Source organism: Xiphophorus maculatus, chromosome 22 (assembly GCF_002775205.1).
Source record: "Xiphophorus maculatus strain JP 163 A chromosome 22, X_maculatus-5.0-male, whole genome shotgun sequence".
NCBI lineage: Eukaryota > Metazoa > Chordata > Actinopteri > Cyprinodontiformes > Poeciliidae > Xiphophorus > Xiphophorus maculatus.
This window is the reverse complement of record NC_036464.1, coordinates 14,740,240-14,754,990: the sequence shown is the minus strand read 5'-3', so window position 1 is coordinate 14,754,990 and position 14,751 is coordinate 14,740,240. Positions and strand designations below refer to the sequence as shown.

The 14,751-nt window shown below is 39.7% G+C and overlaps 1 protein-coding gene across 2 annotated transcripts in view; it reads left to right on the top strand.

Moving 5' to 3' along the window:
• LOC102225447 (semaphorin-4G-like) overlaps positions 1–6,144 on the top strand; it is a 33,091-nt gene extending 26,947 nt beyond the window's left edge. Inside the window, exons 15-16 of one of the 2 annotated variants that reach the window (XR_002752142.1) lie at positions 739–4,221; positions 5,526–6,144. Coding sequence is in view for 1 of the 2 variants with exons in the window: in XM_023327544.1 (XP_023183312.1) it covers positions 739–1,703 (965 nt within the window). In the remaining variant the exon portion in view is untranslated. Of the gene's footprint in view, positions 1–738 lie in introns of both variants that reach the window. The other variant, XM_023327544.1, reaches the window with a different exon arrangement.
• Positions 6,145–14,751: the final 8,607 nt, after the last annotated feature.

Here is a 14,751-nt window from a genome sequence, read left to right as displayed (position 1 = left end):
GGAGAGAAATCTGTTTGATATTCAAGGCAGGCGAATGCCTTCTCCCCATTTATCAATTTTCACTCTGATGAAATGTAGCATCTTCTAACTCCTCATTCTGTCTCTGTATGGGGTAGTATGATACCAGAGATTAAAATGTGTCTAATTGAACATCATGCCACGATACGTCTGGACATTCTGTGATAAATATGGTGAATGATAAATAATTAGTATGTGAGTCAAGGGGTTAGTTAATGTAATTTTGTGAAGTTAGATTCTCCTCAAACTTTTGCACACTGTGTCACATTAAAACCACAAGCTTCTGTGTATTTTATTGAGGTTTTATGCGATAGATCAACATAGAAAAGTACATAGCTGTGTAATGCCAATAAAAATGAATATAGAAAAGGTTGTAAATAATTTTGAGTGTGCAATTTTTTACTAAAATGGAAATAAAACTTGGTTCAAAACTGATTCCTTTACATACTTACAGGAAATTTTTTTTATCTCATACGTGTGATTTAATTAAGAATCTTGGAGAAGAATGTTGCTGCTTACAGGCAATTTCAGTTAAATGAAGTTCAAAATATTTGAGCTTGACATACTTTGCAAAGAAGAAGGAACATAAATTTTAGTCCTGGTGGTGACATACCCCAAAGGAGCTAAATATGAATGCATGCCACACTTTGCAGATTCTTAAAGGACAAAGGACATGAATGCTTTTACAAAGCACTATGTAACAAAATGTTGATTTTTCAGATGTGGCCCAGCGGAGCCGTTCTGTTCGGGTCGGCGATGACGTGCTGCTGCAGTGCGAGCTCAACTCTAACCTGGCGACTCCATTTTGGACCCTGAACGGTGGCGAGGTGCAGGGCTACGACCTCAACTCTGGCTTCAGGACAGGGACGGATGGCCTGCTGATCATTGAGGCCCGGCAGGACCAGAGCGGCCTCTACACCTGCCACGCAGTTGAGAACAACGTTAAAGTTGCCATAGCAACCTACAATGTAACAATTAGCCTGGATCTGCCTCTTCCTCCACCTACAGAGCGAACGCGGAACTTTGTTGCCACAGTACCAGGTACTGAGCATCCCTCATCCGACGGGGCGCAGTCACTCCTCCTGCTGTCCCCCAAGAACATGGAAGCCATGTATCTGTCCCTCATCACCATCCTCGGTGGGCTTTGCGTGGTCCTCACTGTTGTGCTTGCTTACGTGGGCTTCTGCTTGCGGGCAGACCAGAGAGGGAAATACTCTCTGCGCGCCGCAGCCGCAGCGCACCCGAGCAGCAAGCGGAGCAGCAGGTGCAGAAAGCAACACAGGAACTCCACCCACATGGAGCTGAAGACCGTCTCTAGCCACTGCAACGGCGTCTGTAATGGAGTTTCCAAGCTGCATAACGGAGACATCCAGGACGAAGGCTTTTTGCAGATCGTTCCTGGTGAGGCTCAGACTTTAGCGAGTAATGATCCTCCTCCCCCGGCGCCTCCTCTGCCTCCCACACCGCAGCACACGTCTCCAGAGTGTGACTTCCCCAATGGGCTGTCAGCCACGCTGCCCAGCGTTCTGAGGCGGATGAACGGAAACAGCTACGTGTTGCTGAGGCAGAGCGACTCAGAAAACACTTCGCCGCTCTCTCACTGCTTCTCCGAGGAGCTCAACAGGATCTTGGAGAAGAGGAAGCACACTCAGCTGCTGCCCAGGCCGGATGAAAGTTCAGTGTAGAGACATGCGGCTCTCTTGTTGAATTTGGGCTCTTACCCTGTGCCTGTCGCGTTGACCCCCTCATTGCTATAGCCTAAAGCAATGAAAGAGTCTCATTTCCATAATTTACTCTGGATTATATTTGACAGCTCTGCCTTTTGAGCTAATGAGCCGTTTTTGTCTTCTGAATGACCAAACCTTCTCAGTACACTAGAAATGAAAATGAAACTTCCCAGTGAAGGTCAGAGCACAAAGAAGGAAATAAAATGCAATCTACCTCACCTCTACACTGCCTGAAGAGACGTGTTGTCAAGACCGCAGTCAGCTCTGAGAATCAGTGCTGGAATATTATGGATCTGTGAAGAACAAAGCAGGACACACACTGACTAACCAGCAGTGGAGACACAATGGAATATAAATATAATTGAAGAGGGAAGTTTGACCATAGGGCAGCTAGCAATGCTTGTTTTTACATGAGCTACTGCACAGATGGGCTATGCATTTTTAAAACATGACATTCACTAATTAGAAATATAGATGTAAATGGAAATGATAGAATTTCACTCTCAGGCTGCCGTTACTGGTGGCCCTTAATGTCTGTCATCTGCTTCTTGAGTAAGTCTGATATGCCGTTGTCAGACTTCACCTTTAACCTCATTCATTTGCCCTCCTGCACTGTAGCCTTCGTGACTCCAGCTTGTAGCTGATTGCATGGATGGCACAACAAGGGGAATTTTCCCATCGGCTAATGTTGCGTCTGTCTGTTGGGGCCAGAGACCAGCTGGAGAGACGGTTGAAAAACACTGAGGACAGCGGCATCATGGGAAACAAGCACAAAGAGAAGCACCAGATGAATTCAGACGGTTTTTAATATAACATTCAATAAGAAAATATTAGCAAAAAATGGTTGAAATATTCAAGATTTATTATTAATATTGAAAATTAACCAGTTTTTATTTAGCATCTGTGTTTTGATAACATTGATGGTATATTAATGTTTTCGTAATTTATTTATCTGTGAAGGATCAACTCTATATAATAACCTTAAACTTCCCAGTGTCATGGTATTATAATAAAAAGATTTAAAACAAAAAGTACAACAAGCCACATGTAAATTTAAAACAGTGTTAGCATAAAAAAAAAGAGCTGCCTGGTTTATACCAGCTGTTTCTGTCCTCCACAGCGTCTCATGTCAGAGGTGCAAGCGATCTGCAGGGGGTGTGTATTGTTGTTTTAGCCGCTCGCGCAGATCTCCATTTTTGCAACAGTTTGCACGCATGTGAGTGGTGTTCACCAAACTTGAAGAGCAGGAAAGTAGTCTGAAAGCATGTTTGTTTTAGCACATTCATAGCTGAACATAAAGAAGGTTCACTCAAGATTCAATTTTCCGCTATTCCAACTGACACAAGCAGAAATATTTTCAAGCAAATGAAGAATTTGTCTTTCTTTTAAGAAAGAGAAGATGTAGAAACTTTCTTTCAGATAGATGGACAGCAGTGCACAGCAGTGGATGGGGGAAAGACACCGATACATGGTTCTCTGTTACTTGCAGCAGGAAGAAAACACTAATGCACTTTCTCTAGCATGGCATGAGAGGCAGATTTAGCAGTTCTCTACTTGTTTAAAAACCTTGATACTGGTAACCAGCCCTGGTCTTCTTTCTTGCATCATTCATGCATGTCAAGAAATTACTACAAAATGTCGTCATGGTAGTAAAATCGTCCATACTGCTGGCAGATTTAGGTTTAAGTAATGTTTTTATTTTACCTACATGTTTCGTCAGACTGAATGTAATATTAATATGTTAGAGTGACCCAAAAAGCTACTCAGTAGCTATAAGAAGGTTTGATATATTCAATAAAAATGACTACAGAGAAGGATGTAAATAATTTTGAACATGCCATTTTTACTAAAATAGAAATACAACTTTTTTCAAAACTGATTCCTTCTATATTCTTTTGTTACCTCTTAAGATATCCCTCTCATTTGCTATGAAAAACACATTTCTTGGTTGAATGAAAATCATTATTAAACTAAATCTGCCAGGGTTATGAATACCATCGGGCTTAAATATATTTGCTAACACACTCAGACATTGTAATTATTATAATATGTGAAGTTCTTGACATATGATAAAAGGTTTATTTTTAAACCTACACTCATGTTTTTGCCCCTGTTTTTTATAAAAAATGTTTCACTATTATAAACTCTACTAAAGAAAAACACTGTAGTGTTCTATTGCATCGAGGAAAGCTCAGTTGGCATGGAGTTAAGTTTTGATGGGAAAACTCGACAGTATTATTCTATTATTCCTGTGCATTGGACACCGATGTAAAACACGAGCAGAGGATGTTTCTACCTTTTCGTTCCTCGCCAGTGCAGCGATGCATGTTGCAGCTGTGTTTGCAGGACGCTGTTTGACACAGCGACCCTAAAGGAAGCCCAGCCACCGAACCGAGCCTGAACGCACCACTGAGGCACGCAGTGGTGAGATCGCAGCGCAGAGAGCGACAGACTGCAGAGCACCGAAGCAGCCAAGGTTCATAGCTCTGTTGTCTCACCAGCTCATCTCCCACTCAGGGCGCTCCGCCAGACAAGCACTTAGAAATATGGACTGAGGAATTAAGAGTTGATGATCACAGCAAACACTGAGAGCAAAATGTTTCTTGAACTGGGCCGCTCGTGTAAAGGTTCTGAGATTCTCTCACATATAAACGGCTGCTGATGTCTGCTTCGGTCGAACACCTTATCAATAAGGACAAAATTACAGCCTAACACTCTAAGTAATAAAATATAATGAACACTGGCGTTTCATTTCTAGAAGCACATTACATTTAGTTTTAAGTTATGACTCAGATAATGCACCTCAGATCTGTTGATCAATGGAAAGATTAATACATTGTGGATCGTGACACAGATATGGTCATTATCCCGTTCAGTCTCCCCGGTTTTGCTTTCCTTCTCACTCAGCTTGTGCTGCGTCTTCTTCTGTCAGAGCGCAGCAATAATTAGGCATTCGTCTTGTGACGAGTGGAGCTCACCAGAGAGCAGGAGCTCTCCCAAGACATTCACGCTTTGCTCCGCTCTTAAGTTTCCAATTACTTTCTCATCCCCTCGAGCTTACAGTCTGGAGTTTTTATTATTCTAAAATGAAAATGTACAAACAAGTACACATGAGTCCTCCCCCCCCCCATCTCCCACAGATAAGCACGCAGCAGTTTTATCAGTTCGTCCTCGTGTTTTTTGTGTGGTGGATGAAGCTGCAGAAACCATGGATTAAATTATTTGCACTATATGCTCTATATGTTGCACAACCATCTTTCTACCAATAGGACAGCACTTAGTGATATCTTATAACATTTCACAAAGTTGGAACACAAATCTTTGACCAGTCCTCTTTGCACAATCCCTGCTGTCTGCTCTCTTGCACTAAATCCTCAGCTAACTCCAAATGTTTTCTTAAAATTTAGATGAAGAAACCGAATCATCATTTCAAATGTAAGATTTTCTTTAGCTTTGGTTGTGCTCTTGCCTTTGCTTTTACAATGTGTTGCATTGGATAGCTGTATTATTTTGTTTGTGTTTTGACAAGACTTTGGATGATGCCATGCTTTGCCAAGCACAATTCTTGGAGATCTGAGCGCCTGAGCGTTGATCGGAGTCATAACAGGAGAGACACTCAAATATTGAGAGGCTCACTGACCTTATTCCAGAGCACAAAGCACAAACTGGTGTGGTTTTGTTTTGTTTGTCAGCGCTTGTTAGGCAGGTCTGATGCCAGCTGCATAATTCAGAGAGACCCGACTGACTCCAGGAATATTTTTCTGTTGGTCTCATTTGCAGATGTGATGAATACAAAGAAGTCTGTCTCCCAACTTGTGTCAGAGGGCAGCACTGGCAGCATAGATGTTCTTTTTGCAACGATCTTCAACACCATGGAAGGATGGCGGAGTCAGAATCAAGCCTCTGTAAGGGCCACAACATAAGAGTTTAAGCTTCAGCTTCTGAAAATGTTTTTCCTGCAGCGCATTGTTTGTCCAGGCTGCGGGTCTCTGTGTGCAGAGCGTGTCCTTGAATCTGTTAGGCGCATACTTATTAAACTAAATGCAAAATGTAATGACCTTTTCTCACCCTTCTCTCACTGCATGAATTATGTTCAAGCAGTGGTGGTTGAAGACGAGCAATGATAGCGCATGTTAGAATTTGAAAAGTGAAACGGTTCAAGTTTAAATGTGCACTGTGATCCTATTAAATTATAAAACCAGGAGGAAAGGGGTTTTAAAAATAAGAGCACAATTATTTTGTAGTTTTGTATATTGTATGTCTTGTTAGAGTTGTTAAAATGTCATGACACACTGTGTTGCGAAAATGTGATAAATAGAAGCAATTTAACAGAAAGCATGCAAAAATACTTCTAATCTAATAGTAGAAGAACAATAAACAACATTTTATGAATTTGTCACTTTATTCCTAATGTCATACTAAAGGGTTATTGCAATTTCCTTTTCACTTTGTCTTTTTAATCACTGTTTGCATGTTACACCATGTGTGTGCACACAGAAAACTCATTTTCTGAACTAACACAAAGAATAATGGGGCAGTGCTCTCCTTCACATTCCATGCACCACAAAATTAAATAAAGATTTATACTTAAATCTCCTCCTCTTCTCATTTTTATATGTGTGCACTTTCTGTCTTTTGTCTTGCAGAAGTAATAAGACGAATCAAGCCTTTTTCTTGTGAAAGCTTTAGCGGAGAGCGCAGCCTGTAAACATGATCAAATGCCCCAAACGAAAAAGCGGAAAGGTGTCTGTATTGTAGCCGGCCCAAGTTCCCAGCATGGCACACAGACGGAAAAGATTTGTTGGGCTCTTCATGTCCCCAAGCTGGTTCAGGGCCAGCACAACGACATTGGTAACAAAACCCACCCAGGCAGTAGAAAAATCCTCTGACGGCATTAAAAATGGAACATTTTACATCAGCTTTATGCAGCTATCATGAAGAAGCTTCTGTTTTTACTATCAATTAAAATCCTTTTGAACTTTCCTGTCAGAAATGTCACCGTCAATGAGTAAAAGCCCCCAGACTCTTTCATCATTCATATAACCTTTCCTCATGGTCCTGAGAGGGAGTTTAGCACCCAGCTTTAACATAACACCTCAGGTGTTTTGTTCACCCAGCAGAATGACAAAACACCCAGAAATAGGAAGGACACGTCATGCACACAAGGCCATTTCCACCAGTGCCAACTCCCTGCAGGGACTCCAGCTTGACATGTGATTAACAAACTCATGGCTGGTCACTTATTTACATAACACTGTCTTGGTTTGTGAGAATCTACAGGGGCGAAGCTTATTTTGCTTTGCCTTGTACATTTTGAAATGTACAATCTAAATAAAAATGATCTGCTCCTCTGAGTCTTGTGGTTTAGGATGTAACCGTCTTATTGCACAAGAAAAACTATAGCAGGAGAGACTCAGTGCAGCTTCTTCAGTCTGAAAGGAAAATAGCTGGTAATAAGTGAAATGCCAGAACATTTTGCTATTCCATTCAATTCACTTTGTTTATGTTGCACTAATTCCCAACACGTGGTCTCAAGGCACGTTACAATTGATTCTAGTTACCAAACATTGCATTAAGTTCAATTTATTGCTGTATTTAGTTTAAAAGGCTTCCTAAGGAGACCGAGCAGAGACGTTGAGTTGCAGCATTCACTCTGGATGAAGATGTAGCGACAGTGGAAAATTTATCCTTTGTGTCATTATCTTTATAGTCACCTCTTATACCCAGCATGCATATGGTGACAGTGGAGAGGAAAAAACTCCCCTTTAACAGGAAGAAACCTCCAGGAGAACCAGGCTCAGCCATCTGCCATGGTTTAAAAAACAAACCCTCAGTCTGCTTTATGTGTTTGAGAAGCCAGAGCAGAAACTCTAGAAAGTTAGCACAGCCAGACCAGAACAGAACATAAATCTGAAAACTAGCATAGAGTAATGAACTTAAAAAAAAAAACAATTATTTGTATATATAGTTTGTTCCGACTTGAATAGATTACTGGTATGTCAACAAAAATATGTAAATATTTCAAGTTACTGCTGCCTTCTAGAAGCCATAAATAGTTTTATTACACAAGAAACTGACTTGTGCTTTAAATATGAAATCGCTTGAGAACATATTAAACAATGGAGCAAATTCACAGAGCTACTTGTGGGTGCTAAATGCATAAAAGAATCTCGGTTTGGGTCTCGTAATTCTGAAACTAGATGAAAAGATACAACTGCTCATGAAGTAGCTTCATTGAGCAAACGTTGTCTCTCTACGCTGGCAGAGTAGAAATCATGTATTCATTTAGTAGAGAGCGCACAGCCCAATTATATTTATTTAAATTACCATCTGAAGGAATAGTTTCACATTTTCAAAGACCAGTGATAAAAGTCTGGTGAAACTACTGGAGGTGGTAAGTTCTTCACAGCAGAAGAGAAAGGCAGACAGAATGAAAGAACTTTATAAATATGATCTGCACAGTAAAGCACAGACCAGCAACAGCTCATAATAGAAACCAAAGGGTATCTATTCATTTCTAAGGTGAGTTTAACAGAATATTATCCAAACAACTTTCCATCTTGTGTTGATACAGTAACAAGTGGCTGCTGCATTTTAGAGTACAGCAATTTTATAACCTGACACAGTTTTCACTTCTATCGATGCTTTTTTTGTCTGGAAATGAATCATTTAAATGGATACATTGTCTTGCAATGTAAAGCATTAATTCTTGATTTTCTTTCAATACAATTCCTCCAATCAGATGTGGTGTTTGAACTTTGGAAGAATGCCTCTTCATGTCAATGTAAAATTTCTGCTAATTAAAACAATGATGAACATTTTAAGCATTTTTTAAAATCCCCACAGTAACTCCAGCAGCTGGCGTGTTTATGGCTGAAGAGGCTGCAACTATGACCTGACTTAAAACTTGGTCCCATCTGGTGGAATTGATAGCTGTGTTTGCATCTCCACACGTTTAGCGCAATCTGCATTTTGAATCCATTGCAGAAATAGAGTATATTATACATGCAAAGCAGTTGCAATAATAGAGAATTCCAGAGTCCTTCAGGAATTCGCCTCACTCAGTCAAGTAACACAGAAGCCGAACCCAAAAGTTATTTTTGTAGGTATTTATAAAATGAAAAATGAGAATCTTGAAGGGAAATGTACTGCCAATTAAGAACCTGACACAATCGCTGCATAATTACACAAAATAAAAATAAGAAAGAACAATCCAAAGTTTTTAGAAGCATAGACTGGGAAAAAAAAGGTTTTTTGGACTAGACTGAAATTGTAGTCTCAGTAATTCTAAGTAACTCTTTAGTGCATTAAAGTTGTTCTTTTGAAAGACTGTCTTTCAACATTGTTCAGCATTTCAACATTTTTTTTCTTGGATGAAAAGGGGAAAGAAAATCAACAAAATATTGACTGAGTTTAGACAATGGATTGTAAACTGGATTTTAAGACTTGGGGTCTGATAGGAAGGTAGAAAAATAGATGAGATAAAGAGAAAATAAAACACTGCCCAAAATAAAACTCAAAGTCAAACTCGTCAGGGTAGTCCTTCAGACTGGATTAAAAACAACCAGAGATGGATGATAAGCATTTGAATAAAATAAATATAAAAGCTTTGCTCATTAATATGCTGGAGATGCAAAGAAGTGGGACAGAGAAGCTGAAGTTAAGCTGTTCAGACGCACTGGATGTCTTCCTTCATCTGTGTTCTCTGTAAAACAATCTTTCTCACAGCAATAACTTGTCAGGTAATTTAATCTGAGATAAAAAAAAAAAACACATATACTGCTCCTGGAAATAATTTGCATTTCAGAGACAATGATTTTATTACAAGTATTGCTCTTCCCCGAGCGACCAAATGGTGAAAGTTTGCCAAACATTTTATTATTTTTTTTCAGAAGGAGAGGTGAAAGGGCTTTCCATGAATGAGATGAGTAAAAATAGATTTTAGCTGGCAGACATCAATCATATATAAAAGTAACCTTCAGAGCAGAAAGCGTACAGAAGTGTAGGAATCATATCAGAGTGGTTGATCATTCCCATTTGACTTGTTCTTCTCTTTTATTCCTGCAGGCTGTTATCTGTGCTTAAATTCTTTTTTCTTTTCTTTTTTTTTGTCATTCAGAGCTTTCCTTTAGACACTGCACTTCAATGTTTGTGCCAGACAAAAAGCAAAACATTTAATCAACCAGTTATCACTTCAAGACAAACTTAAAAGATAAAAAAACAGCAACCTCAATCAAGTCAATCAAGACCAAGTTTAAGGTTGGGAAATGTGGTTCTAATTTCTGAATAAGCATACTAAAATGTGGAAGATCAGAAAATTTAACAGAACCTTTTAATATCTCCAGAAAAATCTCCCTGGTGATTAAGTTGTGTATGCTACACTGGCAAATGCATTACTAAGGCATCATGCAATAAACAATTCCCGTCATATAATGTCATCCTACTTCAATGAAACAAACAGCAAAATAGTGTTATGGAAGTATTAGCTACAGCCAAATGATCTGGATTTATATTAAACATCCCTAAATACTCCTTTACAGTTCCTTTTTCACATTTTCATGAACTCTCCCCATGCAAACACACCCTGACTCTGCTGGCCCTGTTATTTTATACAGACGAAGATAGTGTTGGTTAGAGTTTGACAGTCGAGGAGAGTGAGGAGAATCTGTATCCTTAGTACAGTTGATGCTACTGGGGGCAAGCCAGACACAGAGCCTTCACTGTTCATCTCTCACTATAGTCCCACATCCGAAAACAAGAGAGAAAAAAAAAACAAAAGCTGAGTCTATTTATTCTTTGGAGTTTGTTAAAAAAAACAACAACACTGGTGGCACTCATAGTCTCTTGCATTATTGCCCAGCTACTGTTCAGATAACATAATCAGCAGGATAATGAGGGATGCTGTGGACGTCGCCACTTTAGAACAGTTTGTCTGTTGAAGTCACAAAGAGAAGCGTGTCAGGCTGCACTTTTCTTTCCTCAAAACAAACAGATACAGTTGCTCCTTGGCCTCCTCCCGGACCGGTTTGACGCCAAAAGCAGCCACTCGACTCTGCTGTCACACATCAGTCAGCTCCCTATCAGCTTCCTCTATGCCATCCAGCCGGCTCACCATCAACCTGCCTGTCAAAGATGCCTGCCAAACTGAGACAGGTAGATGAAGATCTGCATATGCATCTGATCCCTTTGCTGTAGATTAAAAAAACCCTAGGTTTTTCTAATTGTCATATGAAGCCTGTAGCTTCAATTCCTCATCCAACACAATAGAAGCTTGATCAAAACATGTTTATACAAAGATGGACTTTGGTTCTATTTTTCTGCTGCAGGAGTGGAGGAAGTTGGAAATAAATAGGACACTGACACGCCTCTGTGACTGTATCCTGTAAGTCACCTGTCCTGTTAGTCACCTCATTTATCCACCCACGCTCTGACACACACACACGCACACACACACTCATGTGTTACAGCTTCTGACCTCAGTCTTTCACAATAAATACATTGTAACCGGTTAGAGTTTCACTGGAGATTTGCGAAATCACTGAAAGCAGCAGCAGAATGTGACAAAAGCCTTTTCTGTTGTCATTGAATTGTGGGAATTCATTTTGTGCTGTGTCCTTTTTTTCTAAATTTAAATAACATTAATTAAAGCAGCAACTGAAACAATAATAAACATCCAGCCAATGTCTTAGGAGGACTCACTGACAACCTTCATAATAGCTCTAAGGGGTGTTTGAAACTGGACAAAGATGATTTGTTCAGAACTGGAACTGTATGTGAGGGCGACGTGTTCAACATGCGTGCCTCAGTAATCTGTTTTTGTTGTTTTTTTTTCCCTACGTGTGAAGGTGTGTGTTTGACCCCAGGGTAATCAGCTATTCTGCTCTTTGGACTCTGAGACTTGGCTTCAAGCATATCATTTTCTGTCAATCGGCGCCCCCTAGAGGTCGTTACTTTCGGGTGAAGTAAACTGCACTGTGAGCTTTTCACCATTAGATGTCAGGAGCAGTCTTCTGTGTATTTTTAGACCACATTTCCAATAAAGACAAAGGGATACATGTTAAATGTCACCATGTTACTAAATAAGAATATTCCTTTATATTAATTACAATAAGTTTTAAACAAGTTCATAACTCTAAGCAATCATTTTTATGAGTTTTTCACTGCTCGCTCCTCACATGACATCTGGGAGGCATGTGTTTAATGCAGTGAGGGTTGAAAAATGCTCCCTCATGCTTTACCAAAATACAAAGCCACTCTGCCCAGATTTTCCTCCAACTCTGTGCTGTTCTGTAAGGCAAAATCAAAAGGTGTGACAGTAAGTGAATGAGGCTGAAGGCTATACAGAGTGGGACAGTGATCTTGATCCAGGAAGGCTACCCAATCCTTTCTGTCAGCTGGCAGCCAGCCTGATGACTTGAGGAATGTACAAGTGTGAGATTGAACTCCTGTCAGCCCTAAAGACCTACTTCCACTACCAATTGTGTTTTCCTAAACAAAACAAAGAGGGAGAAAAAAACTGAAAGAACAAATGTTGTCATGGGTAATACTACACATGGTTAAAGAAGACCACAGATCCAGGAAAATGGAACATTAATCACAGAAGCCGCCAGCTCAGGTGGGAGAATCTATTGACAGGACATATTTTAGTTGTGCACTCTGCACATCTGACATTTGTGGGAGAGTGGCAAGAAGAAGGCCATTAAAAGTCCTGGTTGAAGTTTGCCACAAGCCAGGAGAACAGCAAGCATGTGCAACAAGGTGCTGCGGTCAGATGGGATCAAAACTGAACTGTTTGGTCTACATGCAAAATGTGGAGAAAAACTAAAACCCCAAACATGGTGTAACATGGTGGTGATAGTGTCATGTTTCAATGATCCTGTTCTTCAGCAAGGATGGAGAGGCTAGAGTAGGGTGATTCTGGAGGAAAACCAGTAAGAGGTTGCAAAAGACTTGCAGAAGTATTTCCATTTTCTTTCTTGCAAAGAAAAATTTGTAAGAACTTTAGTCTCTGTTTGTAAGAATGTTATTCAGATGAACATGAAACTGTCATTGTGCCAAAAGGTGGCGGTTGATAGATTTAACCGAGGGAGGTAAATATAAAAGCCCAGGACAATAAAAAATAAAACAAAAACACAAGAGAAAACTTTTTTTTATCATTATCCCTCTGACCTTGTTTTACTCAGCCACTTAAATTTCCATGTGTTAAACTGTGTGATGTGACAAAAAAAAAAAAAAAAAAAAAAAACATCACAGGATTTTCAACACTTCTACAAGACTTTGCATACAGAATCATTCACAGGAAGCTGCTGAAAGCAGAGAACTTTCCATCAGGGATTTTAGAAACACAATGAAATGGGCATTGCACAAGTGAAATCAGAATAATGAATGTATATATTTTTAAACTGGTGTGAATGTGCCTCATATGATTCAAATTAAATTCAAGTATACGTACCCGGAATAAGATGTGGTGCCTCAGCTCTTGTTTCATTGAGTTTGAAGTGCAATCAACAGTAGGAAGGAAAAGCAATTTCAGGCTCCAGCAGCAAAAACACTTGACTGTATTTTCATGTCATTCTTGTTTAGGGTGGATGAAGAGGTGAGATGCAGTGTGTCTCTATGTGTGTGTGTCACATTTTTGCCGACTTACTCCTACTACACACACGCGCACCCCCAATTCCCACCACACACACACCGCTTACCATCATTTGTTCAGGCCATATATTGGAAACACATGTTGGCAGTGGTGTCGATACATCATCCCACTGTCAGATTATTTCACAGGCATAATCTTTGCTGCTGACACTTACTGCTGCTATTGTGTGACACTGATGCTTCCTCCACCATCCTAAACGTTCTCAGTGAAAACACATCATCTCAATTGCACTTTGCATATTTAAATAGGCAGCTACAGATGCAAATGAATCCAGCAACAAGGGCATTAAACAACGACAGTGTCAAACAATCACCACTAAAGTAATTTCTCAAGAACATTAACGTAATGCTGCGGTTGCCTGATTAGGTTGTTTTCATTTTAGTTTACCCTTTTCTAGTGGACTGTATGAGCCATAAAATTTTGTCATTTAAAACCCTTAAAACAGATTTAAATAAAAGTTCTCGTATTTCAGTCTAAAATTAAATTCATAATACATTGCTTTGTCTTGGTCCATTGCATAAAATCTAAATAAAATACACTGTGTTCGGACAATACGTCCAAGATTATTTTCAAGGAACTATGTGATCCACAAAAAATGTAACTGTAGATCAGTCATAGTAAGCATTTAGTAACTAACATACAACAAGAAGATAATTATTATCTTCTTGTTGTATGTTTTTAACTTTCTTGTAATAGAAGGAATATAAGGAATTTGAATTGTCTTTGGCTGAAACGTGCTATATAAATTAAGTTGCCTTGCCTTACCATTTAATATCTGAAAGTTAGTGCTGACAATAAATGACACAAAATCCACAGAGAGAGGAGGAGAAAGAAGTCAAGCTGATTTTGAAAAGTTGTGATGTTGGTAACGGTAAATGGAGATGTTGGAACCGATCCCTAATCAACAACAAAAAATGTTACCCCAAAGAATTAGCAAGCAGAACAATCATTCACTTATTTACTTTCCAGCTTCATCATCTTCACCTTTGCAGGTGCTGAAGGCATTCTCACTTGTTATTGGTGAAAGGATAACTTCAGTACCAGTCCATCAGTGGGCCAACACAGAACCAAGCACTAGCTTGCATCTTCAGCTTAAAATCACTTGTTAAGCTTACATTCATGTTATTGGATTGTGAAAGGAAGCAGGAGTACCCAGGGAAAACTCTCACAGTCAGGCTTTAATATAACTGGAACGATGTGTGTGAGCGTGTAGGGGTGCGTGCATGCGTGTGTGTGTGCGTGGGTGTGTGTGTGTGTGTTATTAAGTAGAGATGTTTATCAAAGGTTTAGAATCCAGCTCCGAGCCAGCCTCAATACCTTTGAGGTATTTCAGGGATTTGACTCAGTTTGACA